Source organism: Hyperolius riggenbachi, chromosome 6, assembly GCF_040937935.1.
Source record: "Hyperolius riggenbachi isolate aHypRig1 chromosome 6, aHypRig1.pri, whole genome shotgun sequence".
Lineage (NCBI taxonomy): Eukaryota > Metazoa > Chordata > Amphibia > Anura > Hyperoliidae > Hyperolius > Hyperolius riggenbachi.
In genome coordinates, this window is record NC_090651.1 from 210,920,812 (window position 1) to 210,942,867 (window position 22,056).

The following is a 22,056-nucleotide window of genomic DNA, read 5'->3' on the forward strand; positions in this document are numbered from 1 at the left end:
TGACTGCAGTCCTTAAAGAGACTCCGTAACGAAAATTGCATCCTGTTTTTTATCATCCTACAAGTTCCAAAAGCTATTCTAATGTGTTCTGGCTTACTGCAGCACGTTTTACTATCACCATCTCTGTAATAAATCAACTTATCTCTCTCTTGTCAGACTTGTCAGCCTGTGTCTGGAAGGCTGCCAAGTTCTTCAGTGTTGTGGTTCTGTGATGCATCTCCCCCCTCCAGGCCCCTCTCTGCACACTGCCTGTGTATTATTTAGATTAGGGCAGCTTCTCTCTTCTCTCTTATCTTTTACAAGCTGGATAAATCCTCCTCTGAGATGGCTGGGCTTTCACATACTGAGGAATTACATACAGGCAGAGCTGTCTGCACTCTCCAGGAAGAAACAGCCTGACACTTCAGTGGAAGATAGCTGCAGGGGGAAAGAAACACACAAATGATCTCTTGAGATTCAAAAGGAAGGGTGTATACAGCCTGCTTGTGTATGAATGTATTTTCTATGTGTGGACATACTGTACATCAACCTACTTCCTGTTTTGGTGGCCATTTTGTTTGTTTATAAACAAACTTTTTAAAACTGTTTTTAATTACTTTTAATGCGGCGAGGAGCGGCAAAATTGTGACAGAGGGTAATAGGAGATGTCCCCTAACACACTGGTATGTTTACTTTTGTGCGATTTTAACAATACAGATTCTCTTTAAGTGGTTAAGTGCTGGAGCAAAGTTTGGGGTACTGTAAAGCTGGAGAACACTGTGGGAACACTATAAAAGTAAGGCACACTTTAGGTGTCATTGAATAGGTGTAGCATAGAGTAATTAATTGAAATATAAAGGGGGGTGGGGGGTTGAGTTACCGTATATACCGGCGTATAAGATGACTTTTTAACCCTTAAAATCTTCTGAAAAGTCGGGGGTCGTCTTATACGCCAAGTGTCAGTGTCAGGAGGGTGCCGTGCGCCAGGCAGAGTTGCAATTACCGTACCTATGCTGCAGTCATCCGTTTAATAGAGAAATAGATTGTATTCTCTGCTTAATAGCTTCTTGCGAGTAGCCACTCGCGTGGGTAGAAGTGCCTCTTCCGGGGTCACCTGACTGGCAGTGGCGTATCTTGAGGGGTGCAGGCATGGCTTGTGCCATGGGCGCATTGGCACCCATGGGCGCCATGCCTGTCCCTGTCCTGTGTTGTGATGATGCCTCCCCATATGCCGCCCGTCCGCCACTGCTCCCTGTCTCCTGGCCGCTACGCTCCCGCTGCCGCTGCCTCCATCAGCGTCAGATCTCTGAGCTGCGACGAGCGAGATGAGAGCGCACGGTACCCGATACGAACAAACAGCACTGCACATGCGGAAGTGACGTCACATGTGGAAGTGACGTGCGCATATGCTGTGTCCGTGCGGCTACCATGCGCCCTCTTCTCTCTCTCAGCTGATTGAAGATCTGACTGTGATGTCATGGAGGCAGCGCCGCGGCTGGGGACGGGAGACAGGGAGCTGTGATGGGCACTGATCTGAGGTCTACCATCTAACTGTAAGTAGAGGGTGACATGTCTGTCATTCCCTAAACTGGGGTGTATGTGCCATTCACTGACCTGGGGGGCACCACACCTGTCATTCCCTAACCTGGGGGGCATCTGTCATTCCCAAACCTGGGGGGCACCTATCATTCCCTGACCGGGGGGGGGGTCACCTGTCATTACCTAAAAGAGGGGGCATCTTTCATTACCTAAACTGGGGGGGAACCTGTCAATATGTATACTGGATGGGGCACCTGTCATTACCTACTCTGTGGGGGACCCTGTCATTACCTTGACTGGGGGGGCACCTGTCATTACCTAATCTGGGAGGACCCTGTGATTACCTTAACTGGACCTGTCATTCCCTAAACTGGGGGCACCTGTCATTACCTAAACTTTGGGGGGGGGGCATCTGTCATTCCCTAAACTGGGGGACCTGTCATTCCCTAAACGGGGGGGACCTGTCAATACCTATGCTGGAGGGGGCACCAGTCACTACTTACTTTGGGGGGGACCCTGTCATAACCTTGACTGGAGGGGACTCCTGTAATTACCTGAACTGGGGGGCCATGTCATTAACTAAACTGGGGAGGGGGCATCTGTCTGTCAATATCTAAACTGGGGGCATTTTTTATTAGCTAAACTGGGGAGGGTACCCTGCCAATACCTAAATTTTGGGGGAGGGACCCTGTCAATAACTAAACTGGGGGGTACCTGTCATTTGCTAAACTGGGGGGGCACCTGTCATTGGCTAAACTGGGGGGGAATCTGTCATTAGCTAAACCTAGGGGACCCTGTTAATACCTAAACTGGGGGGGCTGTCACTAAATAACATGGGGAGGCACCTGTCACTTAAACTGGGGGGCTACTGGGGACACCTCTGGCTAAATAATACTGGGGGATCACACCTGGCTACCTATTGGTATTGGTGGGCCTGTGTGCATAATACTTTTGGGGGTTATTTTAGCTCCCTAATACTATCTGAGGGGTACATCTTTCTATCTAATATTGCTAATGAGGGGACTCGCAGGAAAACTTAATACTGCAAACTGGGGGGCAGCTATGGATACTTAATATCTAAGGACACTTCTCGCTACCTACTACTGCTATATAGGGGCACACGGTTACCTAATTCTATTATCTGGGGAACGTGTATACATGGTGTATCTTAATGCACCTGGCTATTTAATTTTGTTTTTCCTGAGGCACCTGGCTGCTTAAGTGTTTTATCTGGAGGTGTGTGAGACTACTCAATTATTTTATCTGGTCTGGTTGCTTGTTACTACGTAATATTTTTATTGGGGGGCATGTGACTACTTTTTGAATTATCTAGACTAGAGGCATTATTTGGAGGCATGTGACTATTTGATTGTTTTATCTGCAAGCATGCGACTGTTTATTTCTTTAATTTTGAGGCACATGGCTACTTAAGTGTAATATAATATAGGTATTTCCGAAAAAAGAAAAAAAACACAGACAAAGGTAATAAATGTATGCTAGGAAGAATGCTGTATTTACAGGGCAACGAGCTCTGACAGGGGAGGGGGCGCAATTTAAGTGTTTGCCATAGGCGCTATATTACCCAGATACGCCTCTGCTGACTGGTGACGTGTGCGCTCCACTGATGACGCTCATGGAAGAGATTGCCGGGCTTCTCCATGAGCGTCATCAGTGGAGCGCAAACGACACCAGTCAGGCTACGACGGAACAGGCACTGCTACCTGCGCGAGTGGCTGCTTGCAAGAAGCTATTAAGGGGAGACTGCAATCTATTTCTCTATTAACCAGATGACTGCAGCATAGGTAATTACAACTCCGCCTGGCACCATGCACACTCGCTCACACTCACACAAAAGGGTAGCCTTATATGGCGAGTATACCCCAAACTCTATATTTTAAGAGGAAAAGTTGTGGGATGTTCTTATACGCCTAGTCGCCTTATACGCCATATATACGTATGTATATTTTTCATAATTTTATTATTTATAAATATTGGTTTCTGATGGAGGCAACTCTTGTGAATAAAAAAAAAATCAGTAGGGAAAATGGTATGAGAATCTGGGACATTAAGTCTGAGTTTACTGAACGGGCTAGTAGGTGTAGTTTTAGTGTCTTTTGACTGCCTGATATGCGACAGATTGGATTGATAATTTCCGACAGGTCCGATCTGATTACCGACCATTTTTCTGATCGTTTATTCATTCACTTCTGTTCAAAATCGATCCGAAATCAGATCGGATCTGTCAGAAATGATCGATTTGACCTGTCGATCTGACGGTAAGTTGCATGGTGTGTACCAGGCATTAGCTGCTGCAGTGTTTAGCTCAAGTGTATTAAACAGATGGTCTTTGTATAGGTACAATACTTATACAGGGGAGTATTAACTAATCTCCTTCTTGTTGGGTGGTTGAATATAAATCTGCATGCTTGTTTGATACAACCACTTGAGTGGAAGCTATAAATTAATTACATAAAATTAATTGTAATTTGCAGCTGATCAGTGGTACCTGTAGAACTGCAATGTTAAATTAATGTGCAGTTCAGCCATCCATCTGAACTATCTCTAATGAGTATGGGGCACTATTCCACAGAGAAAGTGAAAGTCACAAGCAATAACAGCAATTTTTAGTCATGAATATAGGTATTTTAAATGTGTATTTTCCCTTAAATTTGCATCATTTATATTATTTGGGAAGTAGTGGAGCAAGAATGGAATCTCTCTCAGTATGGAGCATGGTAAAGCCTTGGATGGAAGTTTGCTCTGCGTTTCATTTAAGGGTTAGGTAGACAGACTTAGTGTTGGGTAGGAGTTGGTTTGTAGGGTAAGAATTTTGTTTAGTTTAGGGTGAGAAGCTCTTTAAACCATTAAAGAGGTTTTTTTTGTTGAGGATTAGTGGTTACCTTTATCAGGGCCGGCGCTAGCATATGGGCAAAGGGGAAAATTACCCTAGGGCCCAAGTATCCATAGGGGACCCCAAGTGTCTGCCACCACCTCACTAAATTATCTCCTTCACCCTTCCCCCCACAGAGTTACAGAGGCAGTAGTGACAGGCACACACTTGCCTCCTCTGAATTCCAGACGTTGCCAATGCATTTGTCTTCTCTTTAGTGTTCCTGCTCTGTACTTCTTGCTTCTCCGTTTGGGCTCTAGTGCCCATTTTGAGAGTCAGGAAGTGTAGAGCAGCAACATTACAGAGAAGACAGATGGGACTTACAGCACCTGGAACTCAGAGGAGGTGAGTGTCTGCCTATCACCCCTGCCTCCGTAATGCTGGGGGACAGGGGTTGGCTAAGGGCACCTCTGTCTACTATACTGCGGGTGGGTGTTAGAGGGGCCCCCAGGTTACTTTTGCCCCGGGGCCCCATTGTGGCTAGAATTGGCCCTGACCTTCATGTAAAGTGTTTCAGGCTAATAACCTCTTACCCCATTTAGATGTTCTGTTCTGTGCATCTTAATGACATGTATTTATGCTTGCAAAAAAAAATCTATGTATCCCCTTTTGATGTTGTATGTATATAGTTGTCTGTTCCAACATCTTGTAAGCAAACAGGATTGAAGCCTGATGAAGGCTATACAGCCGAAAGCTTGCTTACTCTTATTAAGTCAATGGGAATCGTCAGTAAGGAAAAAAAAGCCAGTTACTTACCTAAGGATCGGCAAGGCTCTGGGTCCTATTGAGTCTTCCCTCTCCTCTCCCGGTGATCCAGAGCAGGATCCCCTTTAGCATCATTCCACCAATTTGGAATGAGAATGAGAATAGTGGAGGAGTTGTGGAGTAAGTCATTTAGGAGGAGTTGAGGAGTAAGGTGGCCATACACTGGCCTGATTTGCGCCCGTTTCGACAGCAGATTCGATCACTGGGATTGAATCTGCTGCCAATCGTTCACGCTACACGCCGAATTTCGATCCATTCCGTACGATCCCGTCGATCGCGCCGTGTGGAAAATAACCGTTGATCGTCCGCGGGTAAAGAGCGCATCGCTAGCGGCGTTCGAGTGCCCGACGCCCGACGCAATAGAGCCGCATACATTACCTGCTCCGCCGGTGCGACTCCCGGGTCTCCGCTCTTCTCCGTCTCCGCTCTGGTCTGCTCTGGTCTCCGGCATGCTTCCCTTCTTCCTGTCCCGGCAGGACGTTTAAACAGTAGAGGGCGCTCTACTGTTTAAACTTCCCCCAGACAGGAAGAAGGGAAGCATGCCGGAGACCAGAGCAGACCAGAGCAGAGACGGAGAAGAAGAGCGGTGACCGGGGGCAGTCGCACCAGCGGAGCAGGTAATGTATGCGGGCGGGGGGAGCGGCGGCAGCACCACCACAACAGATTGTGATCGGTTTCAGGCTGAAATCGGTTCACAATCTGTTTGCAGTAAAGGTAGCCATACGATCCCTCTCTGATCAGATTCGATCAGATAGGGATCTGTCTGTTGGTCGAATCTGATGGCAAATCGACCAGTGTATGGCTACCTTAAGTAATTTAGAAAATATGCAAACTGAGCAAACACTGTAACTTTTGATAGTGGCTAGATAGTGTAATGGTTAAGAGCTCTGCCTCTGACAGAGGAGACCTGGGTTTCATTCTCGGCTCTTCCTATTTAGTAAGCCAGCACTTATTCAGTAATGAGTTCTTAACCACTTGAGGACCCACCCTTTACCCCCCCTTAAGGACCAGCGGTGATTTTTGTGATCTGTGCTGGGTGGGCTCTGCAGCCCCCAGCACAGATCAGCTGGCATGCAGAGCGATCAGATCGCCCCCCTTTTTTCCTCCCTATGGGGATGATGTGCAGGGGGGGTCTGATCGCTCCTGCTGGTGGCATGTTGCGGGGGGGGGGCACCTCCAAGCGCCCCTCCACGGCGACATTCCCCCCCCCCCCCCTCCCTCTCCTACCTGTCCCCCCGGTGATCGGGGCTGCACAGGACACTATCCGTCCTGTGCAGCCTGTGACAGGATGTCCGCTGTCACATGGCGGCGATCCCCGGCCGCTGATTGGCCAGGGATCGCCGATCTGCCTTACGGCGCTACTGCGGCAAAGTGGTAGCTGGAGGACCAGCGACGCAGATCTGCGTCGCCAGGTGCCTCCCTAATTAATCAGGAAAGGCCGCTCGCGCGAGCGGCCGTTTCCCGTCAGATCACGGAGCGGGTCTCCGTGAATAGCCTGCGAGCCGCTGATCGCGGCTCGCAGACTAAATGTAAACGCAGGAGACATTTGTCTCCTTTGTTTACATTGTACGGCGCTGCTGCGCGCAGCGCCATAAGGCAGATCGGCGATCCCCGGCCAATCAGCGGTATGAGTGTGCGGTCGGCAAGTGGTTAAGCTAGACCCCTAACACTGCTACTGCCTACTGAGTGCACTTTAGTGGCTGCCTCGCGAGCATTTTGAGTCCGACAGGAGAAAAGCGCTATATAAATATTGGAATTATTATATATATACAGTATATTTATACAATATAGTGATTGCTACCTTATTATATACAGTCCTCTTTCTGACCATTAACAATAAGAATTTAAACTGAAATAATTTATTATTGATAGGTGTTTATAATTCTATTTCAGGCTTGACTTGGCTCAGTCATTGGGCCTGACGCAGTTACAGGTGAAGACATGGTACCAGAATCGCAGAATGAAGTGGAAGAAAATTGTAAGTTTACATTAAAGCTTATGGCAAAATTTACTATATACTGTATGTAGAGCACATGGTGTCACCAGCAGGAACTTCATCCATTTTGGCCTTTTTGCCCTATGTAGAAAATATAATGACATCTTGCTAACTCAAGCAGGAACAGTTATCCTCAGAGACTGAGCTAGAGCCTAACGCAAACATTAGATATTTGTTGGAGGAAACATTCATTTTGGGCTTGTTCACACTATGAGCGTTTTCGCTTTTTTTTTCTTTTTTTAAAGTGCTGACAATTTTACTACTTTTCTAAGCGCAGATCGCAGGGAAAGCGCTTTGAAAAGTGCTCTATAAAACAATTAGCGCATGCGATAGCGCTGGCAATTTATAATGTGAACAAGGCCTTTGTGTTTGTTGTGGTTGTCTGGTTGACAGTTTTGTGCCTGCAAAGACATCCAACATCTTCTGCACACATCAAAACACAGGTGACTTGCAGGTGTGCTTTCTGCCTCTTCTCTCCTCTTTGGACACTACATGGAACTTGGCTTACGTGAGCATGCATTAGCTGTCACAAACTGCCAGAAGATGATGTTTGTTTCATAAATTATTGTTTCAGCTAGTGATAATATAATGCCAGTGTGAGGCTTATGAAGCTTCCTCAATTTAAGAATGTAGAGGGAAACTCTTAGCGTATTTTGTACATAAGGAAGCAAATAGTACTAGGGGTAGTGGACAACTGCAGCCAAACCATATTTTAGATAAGGAGTTGAGGATTACAATTACTTATTATCTTTGATCAGTTCACTATACACTGTGAGAGAAAAATGATTTGTCTCATGCCCATTATATACAACCTCATTAATAGGCCATACAGTATGTGTTAGAATGTGCCTCAAACATTACGTTTGATCTGTCCAGTTTCAATTACATCAATTACACCATCATAAACATCATCAAACAATTTTCAAGTGACCGATAAAAATAAAGGAATATTATGATCACAGTGTACAATGTTTTGTAGCCATGTTGAAGAGATTTTAAGCCTTTTAGTACACTAGGCCAGTGATCTGAAAACTTGGCTCTCCAGCTGTTAAGGAACTACAAGTCCCACAATGCATTGCAGGAGTCTGACAGCCACAGTCATGATTCATAAAGGCAAATGCATTGTGGGACTTGTAGCTCCTTAACAGCTGGAGAGCCAAGTTTGCAGATCACTGCACTAGGTCTTATCCAAAGACATCTCAAATGCAATAAAACAACCTCCATAGACAAAAACACATAGACACCAGCTGCTTAAAGAGACACTGAAGTCCCTTTTTTTACAATAATTTCTTATCCAGTCTGATTCAGCATTAAATCCTAAGCAGATTCGCCACATCCCTGCGGCAAAAGTAGTGATTTATGGCTTAGAAATAGCCCTGCAAAGTTCCAGGACTCGCATCATTATCCTTCCTGTAAGAGGCAGAGCTGTGTGCAGTAGCTCTGCCTCCTCTACAGTCAATCTCCATGAATCTCCGCCTCTCCCCACTCCTCTCAGTCTTCTTTCACTGAGAGGGGCGGGGAGAGGCGGAGATCTGCGGAGATTGACTGGATAGGAGGCAGAGCTACAGCGTAAAGCTTCCCCAGGGCAGCACAATCTGCGACCTGCAAAGTCGTGGAAAGTTGCAGGTCTATTTCTAAGCCATAAATCACTTGTTTTGCTGCAGGATGCAGCGAATCTGCTTAGGCTTTAATGCTGAATCGGACTGGAAAAAAAAATTAAGGTAAAAAATGTATTTATTGGTATCTTTGGTGTCACATTTCTGCTATTGCATTGGGAATTGATCCACCTGTGCATCATATTACATACCTCTTATACCGGGAGTAGGGGCTTACAATATATAGATCAATCCTGTTGCACATTAGGAGACCCAATTAAGATTCAATTATACTATTATCATATTGTTTTGTAATACTGTTAAGACTCAGAGATCGGGTGGCAATGCCTTTGTTTTATTTTTATTTTTTTTATCATCAGTAGGCCTCAATAAAGATTTATTGTTGCACTATGCAGTAGTCTATGAGTACTGATTTCCTGATCCAGTAAAGAGGGGGAATTCTTGCTCCTTTTGGTTTGGGTATCATTATCAATTGGTTGAGGACCCAATTCCCCCTTCATTCTATATTCCCTATATTTCAGGGTGAATATTTAGACTGACTTGGCTAAACATGTTGCTCAGCTCCATTTTTCAATAAAATGTGTTTGTGAAACTGCCAGTATTCTTTGCATGTGAAAAGTAAATGTATTTTTGTGAAAATTTACCATTTGCCAAATATATTTTGAAAGTGAAAATCAAAAGAAAGAAAATAGTTGTGACAGGAGAAAGCAATATGGAGTAACCTTAACATTTATTTATTTATTATTTATTTATTTATTGTATTTATAAAGCGCCAACATATTACGCAGCGCTGAACATTAATTTAGGTTACAGACAATATTTAGGGGTGACATACAGCAATATGACAATACAGGAATAATAGAAAACCAGATCACACAGCACAGTATTAGTACAAGGTAATGCTTAGTCAGTCACTGGATGGAGCATGGAGATTAGGCAAGTTAGGTTCACTCAGATGCATAGCATAGGTTCACAGTAATGGAGGTGCAAGATCAGGTAGGACACAAAAGGAGGAGGACCCTGCCTAAAGGCTTACAATCTAGAGGGAGAGGTAAGGACACGAATGGTAGGGGACCAGAGTTCAGCTGTAGGTTTAGAGCACTTGTGAGGGGTAGTAGGCCAGAGTGAAAAGGTGAGTTTTGAGGGCTTTCTTGAAGATGTTGAAGGAGGGGGCTGCCCTAATGGGTGGAGGTAACATTACTTATTCCACTTAGAGGCAACTCAAGAAGTAATCAGAGTCAGAAAGGTGAACAGACATTTGTTCAGCAATATAAGATACACAATTTTTAGAAACTAATGAAATCAATTTCTGATAAGGGTAGGCTATTGCAGGGGCTTAATTACACTCCCAGCAACATTTTGATGGACTACACCTCCCACCACCGTATGCTCACAGCCCCTTACCTGTGGTGACCATTAAGGTGCCAACGACGGGCGGATCAGTCAGGAACAGCCTTATCAGTCCGCCGACAGTGCGTACACATGCACTACAGTCTGCTGAAATCCCACCCAGCGGGAGGTGCCAACGGACCAGTCGTTGGCTGCTGTAGTGCGTGTGTACGCACCTTTAGCCTGGTGGTCCATGAGTGAGGGGTTATTTACCAAATGTCACTACCATGTTCCCATCTTACAACAATGTGGTCAACCTAACACCCACCTCCACCATTGTGGCCACAATACCTGTTGTGGAAGAAAATCTGTATTGAGGGAGGGAGATAAGGAGCTGGGGTGCTTCAAAGCCCTGGACCCCTCTATAGCTGCAGGGGATTCTCCCCAGTAGTTATTACTAGAACTCTGCCAGACCATTTCTAAAACAATATTATTCAATTTCATTGACTAGAATTACACTTTAAAGCGATCCTATAGTGGCCTGCTGTAAATATAACCAGTGCTAACTGTGCTGGGAGGCCCCAGTAATTGCTTCAATTCTTCTGCACTTTCTGGTAAGGAAGCCAAACCATGGTTCCTCCTGGTTATGCTCTTCTTTTCCATTCAACAAACTTTAAGGGTCCTTTTACACTTAATCAGTTGGTATGCGTTAGTGTGCGTTAGTATGCGTTAGTACACGTTGGTGCACGTTTTTTCCATAGCAGTGCATTGGGAAGAAGATTGCAGTTAAAACGCATTAAGTGTAAAAGAGGCCACAGGAAAACATGGGCATTACTTTGAAAATCAGCTTTCTTTCAGTTATAACTGAGAGCAACTGATTAAGTGTAAAAGGACCCTAAGCTAGCATATTTAGGTCAGCATGTAATAAGTGTAAAATTGTTTTTCTCAGGTGCTTAAGGGTGGTCAGGAAGCACCCACCAAGCCTAAGGGACGTCCAAAGAAGAACTCTATTCCAACATCAGAAGAAATTGAGGCTGAGGAGAAGTTACAAAGACTGTCACAGGAGGCTGACATGAAGGCAGAGGAAACTGAAGGAAACGATGAAACAGAGGAAACAGAACAGGATCAGGGTGACAAGACACTGGAGGTAAATAAAAAACAGGAGAACCAGAGACCGGAACAACTACCAACACATCTGCCTTCCCCATCTCAAGAGGCCTTATCAAATGAACAGGATTCCTTGCGATAAAAGGGCACAGGCAAACTGTACAATTTGGCTTCTGGAACCTCTTGGAGATGTCAGTTGTGTTCTGTAGACTCAGCATACACAGACCTGAATCAAGATGAGATTATCTCTCAAGCCTTTTACCAAGAAGGCAAACAGTTAAAGCTGCCATAAAGGAGGAGGCAGATTGGATAATCTCAGTGACTAAATGGGGCTGGGCAGAAAAGACTGGGAATTTTGCTGTGTTTGAAAAAAACAACAACTGGACGGTGTATATAGAGTGTTCTTTATGCTTGTGCCAGAAACAGCAGTGGAAAGGGTGAACTCAAAGCCACAGTGGCTGGAAAGAAGCTAATTTTCTCAGTGTGACTTAATTGAGATTGCTTTTATTCTAAGTGCCTTTCTTGCATGTTACACGTTGTAGACTGATGTGGAAGTGTTTGTTCAAACTAGTTACAATTTGCATTCTCCTAAAACATCCGTCCTATTTAAATGGCAGGCCATCATTTAAAGCATGGACCTTGGAAGAAATAAAGAAAATATCAGTGTATTTTTATGTGTGCTTATATATGAGGAAGCTAAAGAGTAATGTTTAAACACTAGGAATAGTGTTGCATATAAGAAACTGGAAGTGGTGCCAAAGTTTGTACTTCTCATATTTCTAACCTAATAATGTTCACAAAAGGGAAAGCTCCAGAGCTTAGCATAATAATAACACAATGTTAAGAAGGTTTTCTTAACAAAAGTATTCATATACATCACTTGCCATATTGATTCTCTGTTTTCCAGGAAAGTATTTATGTCATCAAGCAGTGCTGTTTACTTTGCTTGCCTGAATAATTAATGAAGACAACCATTGGAGAGGAAATGGAACAAAAAAAATTGCAGCACAAAGAAGCAACATTCTTATTTCATACTTATAGGAATGAAAGGTGGACAGTGGTTGGTTGTTTAGGGAAAATGCTTCAGTGTTGTTTGGGTCAGAGCAGCACTGTATAAGGCTAAACAGAGATTAGTTGCTGGTGGATATCTAGGACTTGGTGAAACGTAAAGAACAGATAGTATTGCATTCGGTAACAAGATAACTGTAAATTTGGAGATCCTACAGTAGCCTTGTATTAACATTGTTTAAAACCATATCATTTAAAGTGATATGGTTTTGAACATATAATCCATATGAATGTTTGACAATATGCCCATTGCATTACTACTCTAGAATGATCTCTCCTGGAAGTCCTTAGTTTTTGTGTTTATCAGTCATGGCACCTATTTTCTCTGTTTGTACTTGTTTGTTTGCATTATGGCCCTACCCTAGCCTGCTGCAGGAGAAGGAAAAAGGAATTTAGGACCTATTTAACAGTTCTGTTGATATTTTTACTAAAAAGGTAAAACTTTATAGATTATTGTTATAGGTGCTTTCATATATGCTGTTTTTTTCCCCCCAACTTTTACACAATGTATTGGCAGTGACAGAGCTACTGTAGCTGTAATCTGTCTTCACTATGAAGAAAGGACTTATACTGATTGCCATCTTATCATCTCAAGTACCCCGGACGGTTTGTGTTGTTAGGAATTCCTACACTAAATACTGGTGGTTTAAAATACATACACACGTCCTGATTTTCCACCCAACTTGATGTTCAACTTGTTGTTTGAATGACACGTTGGACGCGTGTACAGTACACGCAGTCGAGCAACTGATCACAGCTGATTTGCCCAATCTGCTTTGTGGATCAGTTGGACCAACTGTCGTTCAAACAACTGTCAGATCCGTGTGTTTGTACAAACAACTTCTAGTGGTTTGTCCAACTAATAGACGTTCAAACGTACACTTGTTTGATTAGTTGTTTAATCTAGTCGTTTGTTCTATCCAGTCCATTGTGCATTATCAAGTTGGTTAAACGACATTGTAAATTAGGATATCGGCCGATTTGTTGGTCAGTGTGTACAGGACGTTTGAATGACTTGTTGTTTGCACTTCAAGTCGTTCAAACGACCAGTTTAAATGACAATCAGGCATAAAGTTGGATGTGTGTACGCACCTTTAGACATTACTGTTGGTCCAGTAATCACCAGAACTACTTTATCTCAAAGAAAATCTTAAAATTGAATCTTCTGGAGGTACTTAAAGTCTGGACTCTGGAATTGAGAAACAGAATCTACAGCACTTAACAGTAATCTAACACCTCATACACATGCTAGATGGAACTTGCCCAAGGCGACCATTCAGGCCCATCTTGGCCAAGAATCTAGCATGGATACAAGTTTCTCCTGAGCTTGATTAAAGATTTGGCATACCAACCACCGTTTGCATTGTTCTTCCTCTTTACTTCCCCCGCCATCCCTCCTTCCATCTTGGAGGATACCTGAACTCTTGGAAATTAAAAAAATGGGAGGAGCAGTCATGTGTAGCAAGCAGTCTTCATACTCACTGCTCCCACTCCTTTATTGTCTAAAGGCCCCCGAAGCTACATCTGGATCAGCCATCAACGCGTGTGCTTGATTGTGCGCCCATAGCTGCTCTGCGCTAGTGCACTACGTAGTCATGACATCACGTCATGTAATCACGCTACACATGCCTGCCCCCCCCCCCACACACACACACACACCACCCCATTTTTAAAATTTTTGAGAGCCAAGGTTTCTTTTAAAAAAGACAGTACACACTGTGGGTATACCTGAGCAATGTGTCTGTACAGCACTATCTCCTCTCATTGTCGCCTGAAGGATCGAACATGATAGAGGACACAAATACTGCATTTTTGAACGATCCATACTATTAGAAATCTTGCCTTCCAGCTGTAGGGTCCTGGATTTTATTGCCTGCATGAACACTAACAGCAGGGAGTCTTTATGTTGCCCCCCCCCACCCTTCCACCACCACACACACACACCTTCTCTTCTTCCATTGGCAGAGAAATTCTTTGAGTGCTCTAATCTCTTGCCTTAGCCTAATTGGCTTTTTACTGACACTGGTCCTGTAGTGTGTAGATTGTGAGCCCCTTTGAGGGACAGAGAGAGATGGAAATAGTCCTATGTACTCTCTAAATCACCACATTCTATGTTGGCACTATATACCATAAATACAGGTAATCAATAAAAAGTCATATGCAATCCCAGCATGTACACTGGAATATGTAGGATGGGATTACCGTATATACTCGCAAGCAAGCCGACCCGCATGTAAGCCGACCCCCCCACTTTTACCCCAAAAAACAGGAAAAAATGATTGACCCTCATGTAAGCCGGGGGTAGGAAACGCTGGCCGCGTGATCCCCCCAGTATGTCCCAGTATAGCTAGTATAGTGCCCAGTATAGGTAGGTAGTGCTCAGTATAGCAAGTAAAATGCCCCAGTATAGCTAGTATAGTGCTCATTATAGCTAGTATAGTGCTCAGTATAGCTAGTATAGTGCTCATTATAGCTAGTGAAGTGCCCCAGTTTAGCTAGTATAGTGCTCAGTATAGGTAGGTAGTACTCAGTATAGCTAGTAAAATGCCCCAGTATAGCTAGTATAGTGCTCAGTATAGCTAGTATAGTGCTCAGTATAGCTAGTATAGTGCTCAGTATAGCTAGTGAAGTGCCCCAGTTTAGCTAGTATAGTGCTCAGTATAGTTAGTATAGTGCCCCCAGTATAGCTAGTATAGTGCCCCCAGTATAGCTAGTATAGTGCCCCCAGTATAGCTAGTATAGTGCCCCCAGTATAGCTAGTATAGTGCCCCCAGTATAGCTAGTATAGTGCCCCCAGTATAGCTAGTATAGTGCCCCATTATAGCTAGTATAGTGCCCCATTATAGCTAGTATAGTGCCCCATTATAGCTAGTATAGTGCCCCCAGTATAGCTAGTATAGTGCCCCCAGTATAGCTAGTATAGTGCCCCCAGTATAGCTAGTATAGTGCCCCCAGTATAGCTAGTATAGTGCCCCCAGTATAGCTAGTATAGTGCCCCATTATAGCTAGTATAGTGCCCCATATAGCTAGCATAATGCCCCAGTATGGGTGGGTAGGTGCTGTCCCTCCCCGCTCCCCCTGCGGCCGCCGCTGCTGCTATTACCTCAGGCGGCGCGTCCTCCTCCGGTAGTAACTCATTCACAGCAGCGCGCCTCTCGCTGCTGTGATGACGAGGAAACCATAGAGAGCGGCTTCCTGTAGCGTGATGCCGTTACTATGGGAACCGCTCTCTATGGTTTCCTGCGTCATCACAGCAGCGGGGGGCGCGCTGCTGTGAATGAGTTACCGGAGGAGGACGGGGATAGAGGCAGCGGCGCCGCCTAAGGTAATAGCAGCGGTGGCCGCGGGGGGAGCGGGGAGGGACAGCACCTATCCACCCACCCACCCACACATGACTCGCAAGCAAGCCGACCCCCCAACTTTTGGCCCACTTTTGGGGGGTCAAAAATTCGGCTTGCTTGCGAGTATATATGGTATCCTTGTGACCTCATCTTCCAGGTGTTTTGTTTGTTTTCCTCAGTTTCCTATGGAAAGTGTGATTATTTTGAATATTGTACTGAAAACTACTGTAAAATATATTGTCAAAATACTGCTAAGTATTGCCAAATAGAGATACAACTAACAACTCCTGTATAATAACATGATGTCATAAAAGACTGTTCAAGTGCCAAGCACCATCAACCAAGATGATACAAAACTCTGCAACTGTTAATTCCTTCAACTCAGGGATAATGACTCAACGAACCCAAAGATGCTGAAGGGGGGCTGACAGTACAAAGCTTTGGTACCACTTTTTCAACTCATGAAAAATCATTAACAGTAAGATTTATAACAGCAAATTATCTATTTTTAAAATAAAAATGGACATTAAATATTTAAAAGTTTTCTTTGTGCATTTATTATCTACTAGCTGATGGCCCTGCATTGCCCAGATATGTATTTGGCTGGTGTTGGCTCCGCCCACTTTTTCTAACCCTAACACACAGTTACTCAATTACTCAATGAGTTAGTTTGTGAGCTTTGCGGTCTTTGGCATCAATAATTTGCACTGAAATTAAACAAATCTCATTGGCTGTGGCTCTACCTCCTTTTCTGAATTTGAACCCCAGTCACCCAGTGACCAACTGTACCAGGTCTGAGGCTTGAGCCATTAACATTACAAGAATGGCAGCAATTAAATATTCCCCTTGAAAATCAATAGGTGAGTTTTGATGGGCTTTTGTAGGCTCCACCCACTTTTCTGAATATTAATCCCAGTCACCCAGTGACCAACTGTGCAAAGTTTGAGAACCCTACCACAAACAGTGTAAGAATGGCTGCAGTTTACATTTTCCCAGTGAAATGTGTATTTGTCTCTGACCCACTGATGACCTGGCATTGCCTGGGTAAATATTTGGCTGGTGTTGGCTGTGCCCGCTTTTTCTAACCCTAACACACAATTACTTAATTACTCAATGACCAAGTTTGTGAGCTTTGCAGTCTTTGGCATCAGTAATTTGCATTGAAATGAAACAAATCTGATGGGCTGTTTGTGGCTCCACCCCCTTTTCTGAATTTGAACCCCAGTCACCCAATGACCAACTGTACAAGGTTTGAGGTCTGTGCCATTAACAGTGCAATAATGTCAGCAATTAAATATTCCCCTTGAAAATCAATAGGTGAATTTTGATTGGCTTTTGTAGGCTCCACCCACTTTTCTGAATATTAATCCCAGTCACCCTTGACCAACTGTGCAAAGTTTGAGAACCCTACCACAAACAGTGTAAGAATGGCTGCAGTTTATATGAATCCATATATTTATCAGCAATACTATTCTCTCTTCCTCTCCCTCTCCCTCTCCCTCTGAAACAACAATTGAAGTTCACACAAGTTGCATCCAGGGACACAGAGGAGTTGTGTCACTAGCAATGGCCAGTTCACAATGTCAAAGCCATTTTCTTATATAGGGTTACTAGCTGATTGCCCGGCGTTGCCCGGATATGTATTTGGCTGGTGTTGGCTCCACCCACTTTTCTAAACCTAACACACAATGACTCAATGACCTAGTTTGTGAGCTTTGCATTGTTTGGCATCAATAATTTGCATTGAAATGAAACAAATCTGATTGGCTGTGGCTCCACCCTCTTTTCTGAATTTAAATTTTAATCTTGTGTCCTTAACAGTGCAAGAATAGCAGCAATTGAATATTCCACTTGAAAAGCAATAAATGAATTTGGATTGGCTTTTGTAGGCTCCACCCTCTTTTATGAATATTAATCCCAGTCACCCAGTGACCAACTGTGCAAAGTTTGAGAACCCTACCACAAACAGTGTAAGAATGGCTGCAGTTTACATTTTCCCAGTGAGATTTGTATTTGTCTCCGCCCACTGATGACCCAGCATTGCTTGGGTATGTATTTGGCTGGTGTTGGCTATGCCCATTTTTTGTAACAGTAACAGACAATGACTTAATTACTCAGTGACCAAATTTGTGAGCTTTGCAGTCTTTGGCATCAGTAATTTGCATTGAAATGAAACAAATCTGATGGGCTGTTTGTGGCTCCACCCCCTTTTCTGAATTTGAACCCCAGTCACCCAATGACCAACTGTACAAGGTGTGAGGCCTGTGCCATTAACAGTGCAAGAATGTCAGCAATTAAATATTCCCCTTGAAAATCAATAGGTGAATTTTGATTGGCGTTTGTAGGCTCCACCCACTTTTCTGAATATTAATCCCAGTCACCCTTGACCAACTGTGCAAAGTTTGAGAACCCTACCATTAACAGTGTAAGAATGGCTGCAGTTTACATTTTCCCAGGGAAATTTGTATTTGTCTCCGCTCATTTTTTGGTTATGGGGATAAAAAGTATCCTATATGTTATTCCAGGTAATGCACTATGTGTGTGCCAAATGTCATTCAAATCCATTCAGCCATTGTTGCGTGATTAAGGTACAAACATTTAAACATCCAAACTATCGCATTTATAATATTAGTGAGATAACAAGAAGTTGCATTTTTTTCTGTGTGAATGACACTTTATTTTTGTTCTTTCTTAGTAAATTCCAGGCATGTTATGTGATTATTGCATAGTGTTTACAAAACACACCTTGTAGTCAATATACAATCCAACAATGATGCAACTATGAGACATTATACATTCCCTATTACTCATTATTAGTAGGTGTGCATTACAAATCATTTAAACACAGCATCAGAGATCATGGTGTTGCAAACAATCCCATCAGCAACTCGAGCTGTCAACTGCTTAGGAAGGAGTTAGGTAACGTCCTAATGCTAAAGACAGCGTCTCTTCTTCAAGTTACTCAATCAAGGGGCTGTGTTGTAAAGTGCTTTTTGTTTTTTTCAGAATATCTGTTTTATTTATTTGTGTAACATTAAAAATTAAAGACATTATTTTTTTTATTAGAAAGATACATTGGCAGTAAACAGTTAAGTCTTTCTGGATCTCCATCTTCACCCTCACCTGGTAATATTTTGTAGCAGAACAGAGTGTCAGTGTTGCAGCTACCAAGTTTCTAACATTATAGCAGACTCTGAAGAATCTCCAGCATCCGAAAGACCTTCCTAAGACCCCTCCTCCAAATGGATCACCCATCTCCTTCTGCTTATTTGGGAGACACTGCATTTTTATTGAAAATATTTGTACTTTACAATTAGGAATGCAATCTATATTACAAAATCCACAATTTCTCTCTAGACCACTGTAACTATACAAATGAGAGCAGAATGTAGTGCTTAGTGTTGTTCAAATGTCACTCTGTTCAATTCACTGGCCACTCAAATAGGCACAAATTGCTGGGGCGATTAACCCTTAAGGACCGCTGCGTTAAACCCCCCCTAGTGACCAGGCCATTTTTTTATTAAATAGGCTACTGCAGCTTTAAGGCCTCGCTGCAGGGCCACACATGTCAGCACACAAGTGATTCCCCCCTCCTTTTCTCCCCACCAACAGAGCTCTCTGTTGGTGGGGTATGATTGCTCCCCAGTAGAGATGGCCCGAACCTCCAATTTTTCGGTTTGCGAACTGGGTTTCCACCATCTTCCTGCCGTAACTGTTCCTCTTCACGATCCTCCACAGCTTGATCCACCACTCTACGCACGGCACGCTCCAGGAAGTAAGCGTACGGGATCAAGTCGCTTATGGTGCCTTCACTGCGACTCACCAGGTTGGTCACCTCCTCAAACGACCGCATGAGTCTGCATGCATTTCGCATCAGTGTCCAGTTGTTGGGCCAGAACATCCCCATGTCCCCAGATTGTGTCCTTCTACTGAAATTGTAGAGGTACTGGGTGACGGCTTTCTCCTGTTCTAGCAGGCGAAAGAACATGACCAGGGTCGAATTCCAGCGAGTCGGGCTATCACATATCAAGCATCTCACCGGCAAGTTGTTTCTCCGCTGAATGTCCACAAAGCATGCCATGGCCGTGTAACACCGCCTGAAATGCCCACACAACTTCCTGGCCTGCTTCAGAACGTCATCTAAGCCTGGGTACTTTGACACAAATCTTTGAATGACTAGATTCAGCACATGTGCCATGCAGGGTGCATATGTCTGCTTTCCCAAATTTAAAGCGGAAAGGAGATTGCTGCTGTTGTCACACACCATGTTGCCAATCTCCAGCTGGTGCGGGGTCAGCCACTGATCCACCTGTTTGTTAAGAGCAGCCAGGAGAGCTGGTCCAGTGTGACTCTCCGCTTTGAGGCAAGACATGTCTAAGATGGCGTGACACCGTCGTACCTGGCATGCAGCATAGGCCCTGGGGAGATGGGGCTGTGTAGCTGGAGAGGAGATCGCAGCACCAGCAGAGTTGAACTGCTACTCAGCCAAGGAGGAGGACGACAGCGAAGAGGATGTAGCAGGAGGAGAGGAGGTGACAGGAGGCCTGCCTGCAAGCCGTGGAGGTGTCACAAGTTGGTCCGCTGCACAGCCACGTACTCCCTGCTTGCCATCGGTCACCAGGTTGACCCAATGGGCTGTGTAAGTTATGTACCTGCCCTGACCGGGCTTGGCAGACCAGGCATCCGTGGTCAGGTGGACCATTGACCCAACGCTGTGTGCCAGAGATGACACCACTTGCCTCTCATCTTCACGGTACAGTTTGGGTATCACCTTTTCAGAGAAATAATTGCGGCCTGGTATCTTCCACTGCGGTGTCCCAATGGCCACAAATTTACGGAAGGCCTCAGAGTCCACCAGCTTGTATGGTAACAGCTGGCGAGCTAACAGTTCCGCCCCGCCAGCTGTCAGACGCCGGGCAAGGGGGTGACTGGCAGAAATTGTCTTCTTCCGCTCAAAGATTTCCTTTACGGACACCTGGCTGCTGTGGGCAGAGGAGCAGGAACCGCTCATGGGCAGAGGCGGAGTGGAGGAGGGTGGCTGTGAAGGTGCAAGGGAGAAAGCGGCTAAAGATGATGCACCTGAAGGAGGAAGAGGAGAAGGAGGGTGGCTTTTCTTTTGTGTGCTGCTTTTGCTCAGGTGCTCTTCCCATTGCAGTTTGTGCCTTTTCTCCATGTGCCCTTGTAAGGCACTTGTCCTTACATGAGTGTTGGCCTTTCCACGGCTCAATTTTTGAAGGCAGAGAGAACAGATGGCATTGCTCCGATCTGAGGCAGACACATTAAAAAATTTCCAAACCGCTGAGCCCCCCTGGGGTGATGGCACTATGGTGGCCTCAGCAGCTGACCTTGAAGGGCATGTTGGCTGGCTGTACATAGGTGACATTACATGGCGCCGGACACTGGCACCAGCTGTTTCTGATGGCGAGCTCCCCCTGCTTCTTTCAGCAACTCATCTCCTCCTACTCCTCTCTGACTCCCCCTCTGAACTGTCCCCCTATTCATCTCCTCTATTGGGAACATACGTGGGATCCGTATCATCGTCATCATAATCTTCCTGCCCAGCTTTACTTGCCTCAGACACCTCCAAAACTGCACCAACAGCAGGTACTTCATCATCTTCACACGTTACGTCCATAGTGTCGCCCCTAACTCAGACATATGAGGTGGTGTAACTTGCTTAGCGCCTTCATCTGGTTGGAACAATAATGGCTGTGAATCAGTTAATTCCCCACCAATTAACTCCTGCAAAGTGTCAAATGCAATGGATGTGGTGCTTGTAGTAGTGCTGGTGGCTGCGGAAGATGAGGTGTACTGTGTTAAATAGTCAACTACGTCCTGACAGTCTTAGGAGTTGATGGGAGTGCCTTCTTCTGAGCACTGTACTTTGGGCGAGGGCCGCACAATATCACATCAACACGACCTCGCACAGACCTGCCGGGTGGCCTTCTTCTGGGTCTGCCTCTACCTCTGCCTGTTTTGTCCGTTGTGTCCATATCGGGGGGGGGGGGAGTGGGGGTGAAGTGAAAGGTATGCACTGACTTGACTAATACAATGTGCAGTCACACAGGTGCAGTTAACAGGTATGCACGGAGTGGTATATCACACTGCGTGCGCTCACATAGGTAGGTGGGTGCACTGAACACAACAGATAGGTATATGCAGTGATGAGATGGGTGCACTGAACACAACAGGTAGGTATATGCAGTGATGGGTATTACAATGTGCACCTGTCACACACAGACATGTAGTGGACAGGCACAGTGACACTGCGTGCGCTCACGTAGGTGGGTGGCTGCACAGTGATCAACAGGTAGGTATATGCAGTACTGGGTATTAAAATGTGCACCTGTAACACACAGACATATAGTGGACAGGCACAGTGACACTGCGTGCGCTCACGTAGGTGGGTGGCTGCACATTGAACAA

The 22,056-nt window shown here is 44.8% G+C and overlaps 1 protein-coding gene across 1 annotated transcript in view; it reads left to right on the plus strand.

The window, feature by feature from the left end:
- Positions 1–14,762, plus strand: part of BARX2 (BARX homeobox 2) — a 103,421-nt gene extending 88,659 nt beyond the window's left edge. The window contains exons 3-4 of the mRNA XM_068240371.1: positions 7,067–7,151; positions 11,064–14,762. Coding sequence (XP_068096472.1) covers positions 7,067–7,151; positions 11,064–11,363 — 385 coding nt within the window. The 3' untranslated portion in view covers positions 11,364–14,762. The remainder of the gene's footprint in view (positions 1–7,066; positions 7,152–11,063) is intronic.
- Positions 14,763–22,056: the final 7,294 nt, after the last annotated feature.